Source organism: Neophocaena asiaeorientalis, unplaced genomic scaffold (assembly GCF_003031525.2).
Source record: "Neophocaena asiaeorientalis asiaeorientalis breed wild unplaced genomic scaffold, Neophocaena_asiaeorientalis_V1.1 scaffold267, whole genome shotgun sequence".
Classification (NCBI taxonomy): Eukaryota; Metazoa; Chordata; class Mammalia; order Artiodactyla; family Phocoenidae; genus Neophocaena; species Neophocaena asiaeorientalis.
Window position 1 is genome coordinate 1,413,355 of NW_020173204.1, and position 18,505 is coordinate 1,431,859.

Here is an 18,505-nt window from a genome sequence, read left to right on the forward strand (position 1 = left end):
CAGCAACCTTCCACCAAGATGAGTTCTGGGTTGCACGCACCCCGTTTACTAAAATCACATATATACTGGCTCCCCGCTTCAGAGCTGAGAGGCTGTCTCCCGGGCTATCGGCCTCAGTAAGACCGTGAATAAACACAGCCTTCACGTAGTACATTTTTTAGGTTTGTTTTTAAGTCGACAGAGGGTAACGTACAAACAAGTCATGGAAAGAAGCCATTACAATTCTTCTAATTCTTCTGATCCTTAACAGGGATCAGAAGCGCAAATGTCTGTGGCTGGGCCAGTAGTGGAAAGGTCTCCGCAGGCCTGGCAGGGTGCTAACAAACGTGAACATGTGTGTGCATCCCAAGATGGCAGCCCAAACACAGCTCCCAGGGAGGATGAGGAAGGAGGCGGGACTGGGGGGGATGCAGGATCTGCAAAGGCCTCAACCAACCTTATGGAGACCTCTGAAGCTGGGACTGCCCTGGCAGAGTTGGTTGGTCTCCAAGCCAAACAATTAGAGATTCGAATTAATTCAGAAAGGCTAGTTAGGCTTAAACTCCGCTACAGCCAGTTAGGATGTCACGGCACAGCCCTGTTTGCATCTTCTTTCAGTGACTGTTTTCTCTGAGAACACTGAGGACCCTCCAGGGGAGGCGTGGGCATGGGGGTGGGGGGCATCTCCATGCAATTGTAGATGATCGGATAACTATGTGTTTCTGCCCTTCCTGCTTTTTATACCCGTGATATCAGGGACTTCCTTTCCCTCCATTTTATAAGTCTGCCATAGGAACTCTAGTTGACTTGTGTAATTTGGCTTCAAAATGCTCCACTGAACAGGGGATTATCTTGTTGGCAATAGACTGCTAGAGAATCTTATTGAATGATATCAACTAATGGTTCTTTTCCAATACCAACATCTGGTTGAATGAGGCAACTGGATAAGCTACATCCACTGAAATGATTTTATGAAATGAACCAAATCTAGGGGAGGAGGTAGGTATTATCATGCTTTTTGCATATTATTTTAACTGTCAAGGGTATCAGATAATTCAAACAAATTGTCTTACAAGATACATATATTTTAAAAATATTACCCTATGTATAATAACCCTTACTAAATGCCCTTAGAATTGATAGCCACAGCTCAAAATACGGGATTTGTCCTCTGTGCCATCAGAATCATGAATTCGGTGAATTTATCCCCCATATCTGAAATTTTGTGTACAAGTTAAATTTTTAGAAGCCTAGTGTTAGGGACTGAATGTCTGTCTCCCCACTATTTCCAAATTCACCTATTGAAATCCAGTTCCCAATCTGGTGATATTAGGAGGTAGGACCTCTGGAAGGTGATTAGGGTTAGATGAGGTCATAAAGGTGGAGCCCTTCTAAGAGTGAGACGTCCTTATAAGAGTTGTCTGTCTGCCAGGTGAGGACACAACAAGGGGACAGCCATCTGCAAACCAGGAAGAGGCCCTCACCAGGTACGTGACCTGCCAGCATCCTCATCTTGGTCTTCCGGCCTCCAGAACTGTGAGAAATAGATGTTTGTCGTTTAGGCCACCCAGCCTAGGGTTTTTCATTCTAGCAGCCCAAACTAAGACACCTAGTAATTTAAAAAGGACATGGAGTGTTGGACAAAACGTATTTTGTTAAAGCATATAGATACTTGAGATTATCATTTACATGTGATCTGGTTTCTTTAGAATTACATGAATATATTGGAGGTTATTGAGCATGATGTCTGATCTAGGATTTGAGAACCTTACAGACTGCTCTTGCTAAAGAAGGAAAAAAAATTAAACAGCAGCTTCTTGAAGAATAGAATTAACTGTAGTGGTTACACCCTTGTTTGGATAAACCTGATTGACAGAGGCAGAGACAAGTGACATGTTCCTGACACTAATTATTTGGCCTTCTCTCTAAGTTATGAGTCACCTCTCTCTCAGTCTCAGCTTACTCAGCTACAAAATACAAAGTTAGACTCAGGGATCTCAAATGTGGATTTCACTTATGAAACTCAGATCCTATGAACCATGTTTTATATAAATAAAGTGAGTTTTAACAAGCTTTGATGTATTTTATATATATATATATATATATATATATATATAAATTTTTTAAAATTCTAGAAGAGAAAGGCTTATCATGGAAGCATCAGTGACCTTATCTCCCATCTCGGCTCCTCATAAGAAATCGCTCAGTGATCTCTCCTGCTGATAAACTCCATGTCATTAAGGGGGAGTGATGATTATGCTGCTTCTCTGATTAATCAAGTTTAGATGATAAAGATTCTACTTATGCCTCTCACTGTAGTTACATCACTATAGTCATATATTTTGTTTCTTGCTTACCTGTAAACATCAACACCTTTGTTTCTTGTTTCATTTCCTGATTTTCCACTTTGTAAGATGAAAACGTTACAAAATATTACAAATATCTCCCCCTCCTTTATGTGATCTTTCTTCCCGTTTCCACCTCCCGCCTTCTATCATTTAAATTTTACTGTTCCGCATGTCTGCAAGTTCACAGTCACAGTCTGGTCTTCAACCAGATTAAGTTTTGTGTTGGATTCCAGTACTTGAAGTGATGATTGCAACCTTAACACTAGCTTCTCTAGCTCTGCCCACAAGTTCATTCAAGGTGCGTTTGTGTGTGTGTGTGTGTGTGTGTGTTGTGGAAGAGCTAAAGCTTAAACCATTATTCTAATAGTTGAAAATCATTAACAGTGCTTACCTTGTTCTATTGATATAGTTATGTGGGGATTCAGTGAAATAGGAAGCAGATGTGCTGCTTAAGGCATTTGGGCAGTGATTCTGCTTTTTACCACATTCAGAGATGTGGCATGTCTTCCTAAATGGCAATATAAATCCTGAATATGAAAGGGCTTCAGCAGAGAACAAAATTAAGCTTCTCGCATCAGACACAATCTTATTTTGTGTGGAGAGTGCCACTGGCAGCTGCCTGCCCGTTAGGGATGAAAGGAAGCGGCATCAGTCACCCACCTGAGCTCAACTTCTAGATCCTTGACAAAATCAGTCGAGAACTTGGAGGGCACAAAGTGTATGGTCTCTTTTTTCACCTACCCATAGCCTATCTGAAGGCTCCAATTATTATAACCTGTAGAGCCAGGAAATATTCTCTATGTATTATGATTCTCCCAGGTATTTTTTCTCCTGAAGTTTTTCTTTCTCTTAATTTCCTCCCTCCCTCTCTCCCTCTCCCTCTCTTCCACACCCTTCCTTCTTTCTTCTCCACCTGCTTCTCTCTCTCTCTCTTCTTTTACTTTCTCCTCCTTCTCTCCCCTCCTCCTCTCTTGCTTTTTATCTCTTTTTCTAATCAACTTTATTCTAGCCTCATATTTTTTTTCAAATGCAGTCAGCATGCCAGGCCTGATGTACAACTACTATCACTAAGCTCTCAAACTGGAAGCCGTTGTTTCCTTGGACCCACATCTCCCTCCCAAATGTTATGCTCACTCTGTTGGAGAATATCCTGAAGTAACTTCGTAAGACAGGATGGGTGGAAAGTAAGCTTTCTGAATCTTACATGTCTATAGAGATCTTTATTTTCGCCCTTACTCTTGCTTGATAATTGTTTAATGTTGATCGTTTTAATTTTTCCTGAAAAAAAAAAAAGGAAGGTGTTGGTTGCTTCCTCGTTTTCCAGCATCCAGTGTTTTGTAGATGAAAGGTCTGGCACTAGTCTGATTCTCATTCCCTGTATGTCAACATGTTCCTTCTATTTGGGAGCATTTAGAAACTTATCCAACAGTTTAGAAACTTCACAACGTCTGAACATGTGTCTTTTTTTATTTCTCTCTGAAGCAAAATCAGTGAACACTTTAAACTGTGGGAAATGTATCTATTTATATTGAGAAATTCATTTGCCCTATTTTTTTTTAATCTTTTTTGTTGAAGATTTTCTTTCCTCTACCTTGCTCCTTTTTCATACTATCCTGTTCTTGTTTGAAGGATATTATATTTTAAAATCTCACTGAAAATACTTCTTGCACTTTCTCTTTTACTGTTGTCTTGTGTCCCCAAGTTATTTCTCTTTCCTCCTGCTTCATTCTGGGATGTATGATTCCTCCTACATTAAGAAAATGGCTTTCATTTTGTAGACTTTTTTCAACTATCCAGCAATCCTAGATTACCATCTAATGTTTAAGAATAAGGCAACTGTCAGAAAGTCCAATCTGTGCTCCGTGAACATGGGCAGGGCTTGGCAATTGGCAGTCCTTATTTTAGGATGAGCTAGCTAGGAGCTGATGGTGTTAACCGCTGCATGCAGAGTGCCGTGTTTGGGAAAAGGAACTCTTTGAGCTAGCTTCCCTAGCTCCTTCTCCAAGTTTATCCAAAGTGTGCAACCTCTGTGTGTGTGTGCGTGTGTGCGTGTGGCAGAGAGTAGAGGGGATTCCTGTATATATTTTGTTTTTAACTCTATATTTCACTAGTTTACTGTATTATTACTGACATCTGAACTCTCAATCTTCCCAGAGTTGTATGAGCAGATTTTCTTCACCAGTTCTCGGTATAACCTCCTTCACTCTTTTTTGACATTTTTCTTCCATCTTCTGAATTTTCTGGAAGTCTTCCACTGATCCCCTTGCATTCCCTTTGATATTGTGGACTTATTTTATCTTTATTCTTCGTCTTTTTAAATGTAATTTTAGAGCAGTAGAGGGAGAGGAAATAAGCACGTGTTTATCATCTTGACTTGTATTATTATACGTTAGGAGGGTTGTGAGAAGCCATTCTTTGAGTAACAGACAGTGATTAAGAAATAAATTAATCACCCACAAGCAACATTTCACACATAACTAAGTAGGTTCAGGAACACATTTCACTGATGCTGTTCCTGCCTTGTGTTTTTTCCTTGCAGGGAAGATGCAGTGGGAAAAGGAAGGCGAGTGTGTAGGTGTGTACAAATGCCACCTTTGCGGTCCCAGGCAGAGAATAATGGGCACAGGTAACTTCATATTCACACGTGGTTTTCCAGTAGCAGTACTGAGTAAATGCAGTGAGTCAGGCCAAGGGGCTCGATACGATGCAAATGGTGGCAAGATACATGATGTATCAGGTACAGTTGCTCAAAATATTATTTAAAGTCTGATTTCTTGCTTCAGGCTACATAACAGCAATGATATTAGCCACCATTTACTGAGCACCTTCTGTGTGGGACCCTGTTCTAAATACTTTAGGCAGATCTCCACAACAATCTGGTGAAGTAGGTACTCTTATGATCCACATTCCCATTTTATAGAAAACTCAGGCACAAAGAAGATGAGTTAATTGCTCAAGGGCATACAGCTAGTAAGTGATGGAGCCAGGGTGGGAATTAAGTTCCAGAGTTCCTCTAAGACAGTGTGTGTATGCATACGTGTGTGTGGGTGTGTGTGATATATATGCTACATATCTCAAAACACTTTTGGCCAATGGTATGCTGGTAAACTGTCTTTCTAGGGGGAAAACAAGCCCTAATTAGTAATATTTGCTGACATATGTGGTATAAATACTCCCAACATGGCTGATTTCAGGACATCAACAATTTAACCATTGGCTCCCTGGTTAAAGGGTCTCCAATACAACACTGCTTTAGCATCATAAGAACTCAACTGAGTGAGCTTGGATCGCTTTTATTCTTAACTCTTTGGTTTAATTTTCAGTCAGCCTTTATTACCATAAACAGAACAGGAGAGGAAGACAAATGACATTGGTTTTATTTAGGAGTGGAAAGAAGTGTTTTGACGTTTATGGTGTTTAAGGATTTTGCACAAGTTAGAGAGAGAGACAGATTGCTGGCAATTGGTAGGGACCTTGTTTTCCCACATCTACTCTAATACCTGATTTTCTCATATTATTATTATGTCACCATCCACATTCCAGAAACCAACTTTTAATTAAAGAGAATACGTGAGCAACCACATCTAATGCACAGCATAGAAAGGTCACAGGTTTAAATCAGTTGACCAGTTCTTTAGTGCACTGTCCCTGCATTAGAACTATATGGCCTCCTGTCCCTTTAACTCAGAAGCAAATAGGTTGACGATGGCAGCTTTAACTTTCCCCATTATATCCATTTTGAATGTGGCAATGACTTCACCCTTCAAATGGCTATGCTTTTCCAAATACTGAAATATGGCACCTCATTACTGGCTGACCCTGGGTTGTATATGAAAAGACTCATCATATAGCACACGTGGGGCACAAACAATTCGCAGATGAACCATTTTTGTAGACCTTGTGATCTCATCTTTTTAACTTCCTAAGACAGGGCTTGAGTATATATTGAGTAACACATAAATAGCATAATACTCAAGAAAACAAGCAAAAAATTTAAATATGCCTTTTTAGAAGCTCTTTTTAAAGGTCTAGGAATCTTTTTGAAAAAACGACCAGTAAAGTGACATAAATAGGTCTTAATCTATTTTCATAATTAGCATCCAATTAAGATACATATTTATGTCATCAGTTTTTAATTCAAATGAAGTTAAACTATTAAGACACTGAGTTCAATTATGTTCTTAGCTCCAAATTCAAATACCAAGCATCAGATGTAATAACACTTTAAAAAGAAGTTCAACAATTAAAAATTATGGGCTTTAAAAGTATATTATAGTCTATGTATGATATCTCAATTAAAAATGCATTATGCTTATTATTTGCCTTTTGAAACCAAAAGGAGTCATCTGAGTGCTGGTAATGGAAACAGACCCTTTTTTTGTTTATGTGTATATCGTGTACATATACATGTCTAACAACTTCAGGTCAGAATTCTATAAATCAGGATCAGCTAAACTTCTCATTTGCTGGGGAGTGACAGGCCATGAAGATTTTCAAATTCATTTTTCTGGTGGTACATGGCTGCCTAACGTATCAACGGATGGCAAACACACAAAACAGGCATTTCATCTTGATATAAATATACTCCAAGTTTAAATCTGGCTTCTTTCCCTTTGTTCCAAGGCCCCTTATCAGATGTTAGCAAGTCGATGTACCTTGGGGGAACCCACAAGAGTCAGATTTCCCCTTCTGCTCTGTGAGTGTGAGGCTGCGGGACTGTTTCCTTATTAGCTTTCAGGCTGCCATCAGCAGCTACAGAGTCCAGCTTTCAAGTTCCCATTTGTGGAGATTCTGATTGGGTGGGACAGAGCAGAGGGCATTTGTGAAGAGGCTCCCCGGACAGTGATGACACATGACAAGGTGTGAGAACAGGTGACCTAAGGGCATTCTCAAAACTATAGCTTTCTAGCCCTAACTTACAAAGAACATTAAATCTTAAGATGAGTGTAGGAAAAAAACGGAGCAGATATACTAAAGGTGGGGGACAATATTGTACATACAGTTTTATTAATGACTCCTGATGTAAAAGGAAGGTAATGAAGCAAAGATGATCCTGAGAAAGCGCACTTACAGTCCTGTCTAGTCTGCAGACGGCTGACCGAGCGCTCAGAAAAAACAAGGCAGACGAGGGTTACTGACTCACTGCTAATTCAAACCACCAACACGTGCACAAGAGATTAGTAAAACCACAGTACAGATCAAGTTCCCTAAATCATTTTCGGAAGAAATTATCAATACTAAATATTTGTAGCTAAAAGGTCAGAGATTTTTTTGGTGGCTAAAAACCTTCACACACTGAGAGCGCACCATCAGAGGAAGAAGCCCAAGAAAATCAACACAGTTGCTCGTCAGAAGACGGCCCACATTTTCTAATATGTGCTAAACAAAACGCACCTTTATGATTAACAGCATTCTTTCCTCTTCAAGCTAGAAGAGAGCATTATGTACAACTGATAATCAGCGATAAGAGACATATTACTCTAAGGTACTGAGATTCAGTCAGGACTTATGCTGTGACTCATTGTTACCTTTTTCTTTGGGTCTAAAATCCTTGTTTACTCTAATTATTTTAAGTATCCAAATATAGATTATTTCTTGTGGCTTTACTATATCACTTTACTGTATCATTTATTTATGGAAATAAATCCCCAAAGTAGCAATTTCTTGAAACACTGAGCAGAAATCCAAATATCACTCAAAATTTAAACATATACAAAATACATACACACAAATATTTTCAGGGGATATACAAAGCTTAAATAAAAACAGATAAGAAAAAATTTTCAGATATAGAAAGTGAAAACGCTCTTCTAGCATAAAATTTTTGTGCTTATTTTACACAAAGAATTTTAGAATACATGAGGCACGTTATACGATGACAGTGAGCAGCCTTTTCAGCCTGTTTCTTTCTTCTTTAAATAGAGATGTGGACAGAAAAGATGGATTAGATGCAGTCTACTTTTTCCTCAGCTGGCTCACTTTTTAGAGGATTGTAAACCATGAAATGAAACTGAGTAAATGTTGAAAGTTTATTGCAGGCAGCACCTAGGGCCAAGAAGAGAAAAAGTTGTTTGGTTAAATATAGAATGCACATGTCACGTACAACCACTACAGACACTGCTTCCCCACCTCCACACTGGCTGTTGTGTGCCTGCTGTCCAGTCGGGCCACACAGAAGTGGGCTGTGTGTCCACCTTAGTGCAGACTAGCTGACAGTCCATGAGGGGAAAGAAAGGCAGTGGGAAAGCCATCTCTTTGAACCTCAGAATATAGGCTGATTTTTTGCTCCTATACATATGCGGTCATTGCTACTGTTATTTTAATGTTTTCATATCCTTTTTGTAGGAGAAGAAAATTTTCAGGCACGCACTAACAACTGTATTTCCCTAGTGACTAGGCCATTCCCTTCATCCATCCATAATCCTCCCCTCCCCAGGCACCCTGCTCTTTTCTACGCTTCTACATGGGTAGAAAGTGAGCCTTGTTTTGTCAAGATGCTCTCTGTCAGACAACAGTGATTTCTTCACCGGCTCAGACACCTGGAGGGAGCCCTTCTAATGCCATTACTTTAAATATAAGGGGCTGGTCAATTTTAAATTCATCTACAATTATATAATTATCATTTTTACATCCTGTTAAATCTAACTTTGAGCCTTCTAAGGTTTATTTCCTAAGAGGGAATCAATGAAACTGATTTATTTTAGACACAAAGCCTCCCCACCCATAACTTACATCGACTTTTGTATTTTAGTACTTAAAAAAGAGTATGGAATTCCTCAGACAAGTTTTTCAGATACCAAACTGTGGGAAGTAAGAGATCAAAGCACAGTAATAAGCGGTCTAGCCTAATGAGCTGCATTGATCACCAGGCCGTGCGTCTTCCCCGTCTGAAACCTCACCAATGAGGAGCAGCACTGGTTGATCTTGAAATGCTTTGAAACTGTGATGGGCTCATATGGAAAGTAAATGAAGCAAAGGACATGCCTCAAATACAGTGCGAAAATGATTCTGCTAACGCCTTTAGTCTACTGATTAGTAATACATTCTGTACCGGGGAGCCCTGAGATCTAAATGACTGAGACCTTTAAATAATGAACAGAGAAGTGGGGAAGACCGTTCATCCCTACGTACTTCTAATGAATAAAAACATCTGACTACATTAGCCCATCTCAGCATGTACTTGAGCCAAAGCTGAACTTTCCTTAGGACGGACGTCAAGGGAAGACCGAACAGCCAAAGACTGGATCCTAACCACCGCAGTCAACAGAGGAGACTTTCAGGTACACTTCTAACACTCTGGGGGTCTTGACACAACAATTAACATTTATCCATTGCCTACTCAATACAGTCCCTGTTTCTATCGCAGATGATTAAAATACCCAACAGCGTTTTAAAGTCTCTGTCCTCATCAACATTTGCAGGTTCACATAAATATGAATTTCAGATAAAACTCACCATAACTTCCAGTCACGTTAGCACATACCACAGCCCCAAAGAAGTTGGGGAAATACTTCTGGATTCTTGAAATCACTTTCCGGCATGCTGTGGTGGGATCTTCTCCTCTTCTCATGTATTCTACAGCTTGGTAGCTGATTTCAACAGAGGCAGAACTTTAGTATCACAGAATAAACTAACTCCAGATTTGGTTACTTGAGGTTAGACATCTAAAACCATCAAAATTGTCACATTTGACAAAATACAGGGCATGTAAGTGAAGAGAGGTCTGTAACTCCTGTGAAAGCATCAACAGGAAAGGCAGTAAACCTTGATACCATGTCTACCTTTTCAACTAATCCACCCACTCATTTCAGATAAGGACTTTTATTTTTGGCTTCAGCTGAATAACTGTTACTTAGTAAAAACAGCCTGAAGTCATGAAGTATAGAGGTTATATTTAAGTAAGAAATGGGGCTACAGTCAACGGGGGAAAATACTAGGCATGCGCAAAACATCTAGTTGCAAGGATTCTCTCTCAGTAATTAATTGTACACAGCGACTGCATTTTCTACTTTTATCATCAATTATCGCGGTCCCTTTACGTAAATTATTTAAATAGATCCAAGCATTCTCATCTGTGAAGCGGAGTGAGCACTGTTACTCTGTTTCAGAGGACTATGGTTGCTTCATTTGAATGATTAGGATCGTCAAAGGGATGGTGCCAAGACTTGGTAAGCAGGCTTTCTGAAAAGCTCTCGTACACACAAATGCGGATCACACGGCACAGACAATTATTTTCTCTCTTTAGGGACAACATCTCCAAGATCTCTGAAGTCACAGATGTAGGAGGGCGCACCTTGGGAGGAAGCGCATCAGTATGTCGCCGTCCCCGGTGGCTGCTGCAGCCCCTGCAGTGTCGTCGGCGTAGGCCCCAGATCCAGGTATTGGCGAGTCTCCTATTCGACTTTGGGAGGGCACAGCATGGTCATTCAGGACAGGAAGTCAAGTGCAGAAAATTCTTTTAGGAGACGTTTCTACTTAGTCACTGACTATTGTTTCAAGTAAATTCTTCATCAGAATACAGAGAATAGACTTTCCTTAGTTTTTCCACTTAGGTTTTCATAAACCCACATTCATTCATTACATGAGAATCACACAGCAGCCCATCATTCGTGGCGGGATGGCACAGGTTCATGGTGACTGTTCCACCATCGCCATCCTTTATCATCTCATTTCTGGATTATCTCAGCAGGCTCCAACTGGTTTTCCTCACCTACAATCTATTCCTGCTGTCTAGGTCAGGTGCCAACATTTTACTCAAGTTTTTCCTTGTAATAAACCTTCCATGCTTTCCTACTACTTTAAATAAAATCCAGAAATCCTTAAAGACCCCCTGAAATCTGGCTCTGGTCTCCTCCCCCGCACCCGACAGATGTGCGGTTTTGTTTCTGGCCATTGGGAGCCCTGAACCTGAGCCTGTGCTACTTTGGATCTGCTAGTGCCTTGGCCTGGATGTCCCTGGTCCCTCTCTCAGGGTCAGGGTCAGCTCCCAGCCCCTCTCTCCAGGCCCCCCTGATGGCCCCAGCTTAATCTGATCACACCACCATCCCTAAACTCTGCAGCCCTGGCTGAGACACCTTCTCCTTTGCACTTAGCAGCTACTAATTTATTTTCTTTCACAATAATCTTAGCTGTGAGAGTAGGGTTGTGCTTTGCGTTTTGCATCCCCCATAGCACCTAGGACATATTGGTTGATACTCAGTACATATTTTCGAGATCTGGTCTTTTTTTTTTTTTTTTTTTTTTTTTTTTTTTGGTGGTATGCGGGCCTCTTACTGTTGTGGCCTCTCCCGTTGCGGAGCACAGGCTCCGGACGCGCAGGCTCAGCAGTCATAGCTCACGGGCCCAGCCGCTTTGCGGCATGTGGGATCTTCCCGGACCGGGGCACGAACCCGCATCCCCTGCATCGGCAGGCGGACTCTCAACCACTGCGCCACCAGGGAAGCCCGAGATCTGGTCTTTTAGAAACACTAACCCAGGTATTTTGAATTTTATACCATTTGTAGATGTACCAGCAGCAATATTTCCCATCTTATGGATGACAACCATTCCTAGAAATTAAAAAAAAAAAATCATTGTAGGTATCAACTCTAAAGTGTACCTCAAATATAACCAAATAATTGAGCAGTTGGTAATATAAATATCCTCTTCCATTATTTTCAGGTAGAAGACAATAGGAATCTTGGGAATATTGAAAATTACACCAGTGGTAAAATCTGTGTTTTTTAATGACCTCGTTTCACAGCATCATTTTGTAGACACCCCATATCCTCACTTCAAATTGCTCACTTTTCAATGCTTTTTCAAAGGTAATGCCAAAGAGGATCACGGCTATAGACTAATGGAAATTTTCAACATTACAGGAAATGACTGGAAAGATCATTTGAATGTGGCAAACATAACATTATTAAAGAACTAAATATCAAACGGAAATTTTAAAATCCCCAAGTGAATCATCAGATTTATGTATAAAGTAAATTTACCAAAATGTATACAGATGATATGAAAAGAATGTGTGTGTGTGTGTGTGTGTGTGTGTGTGTGTGTGTGTGTTTTCTTAATTGCCACTTAATCAAAATCACCTTCTGGTACATGATTAAGGATAAAGAAGTTAAGAACTACAGGAGGGCAATTAAAACTAGCTGAACTTTAACCATAAAAACGGTATAGAAGGCAAATTACCAATAGTATCATGACCGTAACTGTCTCCTGTTTCTTTGTAAGTAGAACCATCTCGCTTTAAGATACTAGGTGGTTTGTAGGGTCCACAGTATTTTGAAGCATCTGGTATAACATTCTGTAAACGAGATTTAAGTTTTATTTTTTAGAAAGGGTGATTTTAGAAACCAGCATGTAGTTATGTACAATCGCTAAACATTAGCAAGAAACCAAAAGGACATCGGGTAACTGAAAGATAAGAATTAAAAGCCAAAGGTTAGCTAAGTCTTATGTGGACAGATGGATATAATTTTACTAAATACCTAGTCTGGTCTCAGAATTATATAATACGGAAGAGACACTTATATTATCCGGAAAAGATCCCCACTTTTTCTCTATATATGCCAAAAATTCTCAGCACAATGGCAAATATAAATGAAGATTTTTAGATTAGATTTTTTTTTAGATTTCTCAAAGAAATCAGGTACAGAACATGACTTTTAAATTTTAGAATTTGTTCCCTGACCTAAGAAGAGCTACTCTGAAATTTAAAGCAAAATCTATTTTAAAATCTTCTATTTTTCAAAGCTAGGTACATGTGAACATATCCTAAGCTGTACTCTCAGATTCTTTTATGAATCTTAAAGGCTCAGGAAAATAATCCAAATTCATAAGTTCAGGTTGTGGATATGGATTAGTATTAAAGCAAGAAACCTATAACTCATGTCTTGTTCATTTGCGCACCAGGTGCCTCCCATGACTTGGTTTCATGCAGTGGCCTCTTTCAAGTGACTCCCTGGTTACTCAGAGGTAACTAGGATTTGGCGAAGAAACAGGTAAAAGACTAACACGCTTCACAGCAGGATTCTGGGTAGCAAAGTCCCATTGACTTAAAGATAAATTATCTTCCTGGTAACATACTAGACACCTAATCGTATAAATCCCCAAGTTAAAAAAAGGCAAGATACTGGGTATACTTCACATAGATAAAATATAAGAAATATTTTAGACTAATCGTTTCCAAACTTTGTTTTCTTAATACATGGAACCTTCTGTTACAAGGAAACACAGCAGAGCAGTTCTGAGTGAGGCAGCCCTTCTCCCACAGCTTGAAACCACTGCCAGGGGCCGGGAGTTGCCCACTCAGGACGTGGATCGGATGCAGCTGGGGAGCTTTTGAGACCATCCTGTGCCCAGAGTTGGCATCAATCGTTGGTTCTGAAGTGCAACCAGGGTGCTGATTAGCACTGTAGGCAACAGGTGGATGACTGAGAGCGGAAGGGATGTCACGTAGTATTTTCAAATAACTTAACTTTAAAAAATCATGCATACGTACCCTCCAGTAATTTGGCTGGCAATTCCAGGCCAGCCAATCTGAATGAAGAGCACACGAAGCGTTGGTAGATAAATCCTCGTTGATAAACCCCATGCTTTCGGCAAACTTGGTGGCTGGAGATGAGGAAGAAAAATGCAAGTGGGTTAAGTATTATCTTTTAAACAAAATGTATGCACAGGAAGTACTGGGGGTCAGCTGTCTCGTACGGGGAGCGCAGCCATCCTGGGGGTAAACACAGATGGTCAAGGGAGTATTCACACGTGAAGAGTGTTATGGGCATCAGTTTCTGGATCTCGACTTCCCTACGTCCTTCCTGACCCTGATCTGCTGAGACCCTTGTGGGCGGTGTGATGACAGCTCTCCTCTCCCACCTTCCCTCCAGAATCTCCCTGTTTCTGCTTCACAAAAGGAAAGGGACACCTCGGAACAACCGCGACTCTAACTGGGGTGCGATGCCCAGAGAGTAAAACAACATTGAGACACCAAATAAAGTCACCACTGGATTCCATGAAAGACTGACAGCTCCTGTGTTTGTCAGGTAGTTTTCCATTCTGTTTCAACAAAATTGAAGGGGGACTACTGGAATTGTGAGCTAATACGTGGTTAAGAATGATCTTTTTGAATACAGATCACGGTATGGTTCTGGGTATATACCTTGGGAGGTGTTCAAGGAAGTGCCATTGCCATAGCAAAACTCCATCCGTTCCCATCTTCTGTTATCTTATGCGCCTTGGGTCTTACACCCATAAAAATGTAATACAAGAAGAGAAATAATGCTGAATCCTGTTTCCCTCCAGCAATTACTCATTTATTAATAATAAACTGATTTCTAAAAATCCTATTTTAAAAATGAAGAAAGTACAATTTAGAGGTTAAGTAACTTATCCGAAGTTAAATAGATATTAAGTAAAACAGCTTGAATTTGAACTTAGGTCTGCTTTTATCCACTATTTTATACTGAGTCCTTTTTTCACAGTGAAGACAATAGACACAAGCCTACATAAAAATTGAGTACAGTTAAAATATACCTGACTCTCCTGCTAACAGTGTGTGTGTCGTGTGTTCCAGTACTTTTCGTGCTACACCGATGGCATTTTTAATTCGTCTAAGATCTCCCACTGCTCCTACGTTCATGGTAGTACTGCAAGAAAAAAGTACAGTAAGATCTTTTAAGGTATTTTTATAGGTTCACAAATTTTTTAAAAATTGCTTTACTTCAAGCTATAGTGTTTTGTAGGATAAACTCCACTGTCTTAACGTAGACGTGACGGCACATCCATGAAGTTCATACAAATTCCCACATTCAGACATATTAAGGAACAAACAGAGACTCTATTACCCCTATGTTCCCAGCGCACTAAAATTCTGTTTCCCATGGCTCGTTTTAAATATGGCTTTTGAAAGGGGTTTTAAGGCTTCAGGTCAGGCAACCCACAGCGTGTGTGGTTGGTGGGTAAATGATGGTTTACCAGGTCAGAGACGTATTTCTGTACCTTGGGGCTCTCCCTGTCCTAAGGAGACTACCTACCTCAATGTGATAGTTTTCTACTATGATTATGATTTTCTTTTTTTTTCAAAATAAAATTTTTATTGAGGTATAGTTCATTTACAATGTTGTGTTAGTTTCAGGTGTCCGGCAAAGTAAACCAGTTCTATATATGTATATATTCTTTTTCAGATTCTTTTCCATTATAGGTTATTATAAGATATTGAGTATAGTTTCCTGCGTTATACAGTAGGTCCTTGTCGTTTACCTGTTTTATATATAGTAGTATGTAAGTGTTAATCCCAGCCTCCTAATTTATCCCTCCTGTACCTTTCCCCTTTGGTAACCATAAGTTTGTTTTCTCTGTCTCTGGGTCTAGTTCTGTTTTGTAAATATGTTCATTTGTATCGTTTTTTTTAGATTCCACAAATAAGTGATATCATACGATATTTGTCTTTTTCTGTCTGACTTACTTCACTTAGTATGATAATCTCTAGGTCCCTTCACGTTGCTGCATGACTTTCTTTTAATTGAGGAGTAAAAGCCTTGTGTTTGGAAAGGCCAAGTACAATATGCTAGGGCTTTTGACCTGCATCAAAAGTCATATATTGTGGGGGGAGGGGTAAATTGGGAGATTGGGATTGACATATAACACACTACTATATCTAAAACAGATAAACATCAAGGACCTACTGTACAGCACAGGGAACTCTACTCAGTACTCTGTAATGACCTACATGGAAAAGAACCTAAAAAAAAAGTGGATATATGTATCCACTGGATATCCAGTGGATATATGTGTATAACAGATTCACTTTGCTGTACACCTGAAACTAACACAACATTGTAAATCAACTCCACCCCAATAAAAATTTTAAAAACACACATACATTTGTCCATCTTGCTCTCAGTAGAAGACTAGTCAGCCATACATGTAACTCAACCTGCAGCGGAGGTGCAGAGAGCACTAAGGCTTCTCAGGGCGCTCCTACCCGTCCATGATCATGGCATCCAGGGTGGTCTCTCCAGACTCGTCAGGGCTGCCGCCAAAGCCCACGGTGCCGTCACACTGCTCCCGTTCACACGCCGCACAGCCGCTCTCAACCGCGTCCAGCGCAGACCCTCCAGATGCTAACGTCCTCCATGCTGGCAATCAAATCCCAAGAGTGCTTGTGTAGACACGCATTTTTTTTTCAATGCCAAAGGCAACAAACCAAAAACAGCCTGAAAACTCCTATTTTTAAAACTGTTTGCACATTTACTCCAAGTTAAACTGAAATTTTCGTCTATCAGGTGCTGCAAAGCAGTCAGTGATATAGACAGAATTACATAACACAACCCTTTACCGTGAAGAATTCAGACTTTGGCTGATGCAAAGTGAGGGTTTTTTCACTTATTTTTCTCTTATTAATAATACCTGTTTGTACTGTGTGTGTGTGTGAGAAAAGAAGTATTCTCTCCTTCAGTTTTATAAGTTACAATTGAAGCTACTAAAAGGCAAACTGAAAATTCATGAAATAGCCCTGAAAATTTCTTCTGCATCATCAGATTATTAAAAATATACCAGCAAGTCTCCATAACAACAAAATAACAGCAAATAATTACAACGTGGGCTTCACGTGGATAATTCATTTAATCTTTCAGGTACTGTACCATTACTATCCTTATTTTAAAGAGGAAGAAACAGACCCAGAGAGGTTATTTGTTCAAGGTCACACAGCTAGTCGACAGCAGCGTCAGGATTCAAAAGTAACCATTTTGGTTCCAGGGGCTATGCTTTTAACACTAAACTATGTTCTCCAGAGAAATAGAATTCCTTGACGAGTTAATGACACTATTGGTAAATAATAAGCATTACCACTGAAAGAACAGGCTTGAAAGTATATTTAGAGAAGTTCCCCCCCTTCTGAATTCAGACAACATACACAGAATTGTTCCCAGTGCAGGGCCCTGAACTTTCTTTTCTGTCTCATTATCGCTGGGAATTTCTTTCTCACAGCCTGTTTCCTCATTTTTTCTCTGAATCATATGCACTGCCTATAACATACAAACTTAACTCCATCAAATTCTAAAGCTAATTCAGCCCCAGAAAATCATATTAGCAGCCTCAAATGGGGGAGAAGGGGTCCGAAACTACTCCTAGGGTAGTATGTCTTAACTGAATGAAACAAGTACGCTAAGAAAATGACAAGGTAATGGTATGTTCAGGATGATATCAAAGCACGCAAGCCTGGCACCTGACTCAGACTGGGTTTGAGGACAGTAAATGAGGGAAGTCTTCCTGGAAGAGGTAATATCTTAGTTTGGTAGTTCTCAATCCTGACTGCAAATCGACATCACTTAGGCAGCTTTAAAAACAAAAAACAAAAAAAAAACTTTGGTTCCAGCAGTGAAAGGAAAACCTCAGGAGGTAGGGCCCAGGCACGGGTCCTTTTGAGAAGCTCTGAGGATGATCCTAACGTATAACCAAGGTTGGAACTCCTTTTCCAGGTGGCAAATACAGCGCGTCAGCATGCAGCAACAAAAAGTACACGTAAAGCGAGCATGCTTTGTTGGGGAACTTAGTCGTCGGCGAAGCCTAAGTGGAGGGTACTGGGGAGATGTGACGGGCTCCAAAGGTGAGGTGGAGAGGCAGGAAAGGGCTGGAGGTCACGCAAAAGCCGGCGTAGGAGCCACTGGAGGAAGAGTCTGAGCAGAAAGGCCGTAACTGCTCCGGGTCGGCAGCAGGGTGGAAAATACAGTGACTCGGGGCTGCAGAGAGGGAGTCACAAAAAACGCTGAGGATCTAAAATGCAGCAGTGGCGGGGAGGAGGGTCCAGTACCCGAGGTGCCGCGTCTGCGGGAAAGGACGCAGGGGAGGCTGCGGAAGGCCCGCCTCCCGGCTCCCAGCAGCTTGGTGCGGTCGGCGGCGGCCCGCCCCACCCGCGAGGTCTGGCAGCGCAGACCCCGGCCCCGCACCTGCTACGGCTGCATTCCTGAAAGGCCAAGTGTTGAGGATCAGGGGCAGAGGGCCGGAGCTGCACACCGGGGCCCGGCAGAGCAGCAGCAGCGAAAGCAGCAGCAGCCGGTGGCTCGGCTTCCACGCCATGGCCACGCGCCGCCGCCAAGAATAACCCCGACGAAGCCCACGGCCGCCCGGGTCCTCGTACTTCCGCGGCTGGGGAAACCGGAACTCGCGGTCCCGGAGCCCCGCCCACCTTC

General features: G+C 41.0%; 1 protein-coding gene across 1 annotated transcript; it reads right to left on the bottom strand.

Annotated features, from left to right (window-relative positions):
- Positions 1-7,304: 7,304 nt before the first annotated feature.
- On the bottom strand, positions 7,305-18,455 carry AGA (aspartylglucosaminidase). The gene is made up of 9 exons (XM_024744958.1): positions 18,263-18,455; positions 16,297-16,450; positions 14,847-14,959; positions 13,819-13,931; positions 12,507-12,621; positions 11,800-11,875; positions 10,621-10,728; positions 9,783-9,916; positions 7,305-8,372 (listed from the first exon to the last, which is right to left on the bottom strand). Exons 1-9 carry the CDS (start codon positions 18,390-18,392, stop codon positions 8,272-8,274), a joined length of 1,044 nt encoding a protein of 347 aa, XP_024600726.1. The 5' UTR covers positions 18,393-18,455; the 3' UTR covers positions 7,305-8,271.
- Positions 18,456-18,505: the final 50 nt, after the last annotated feature.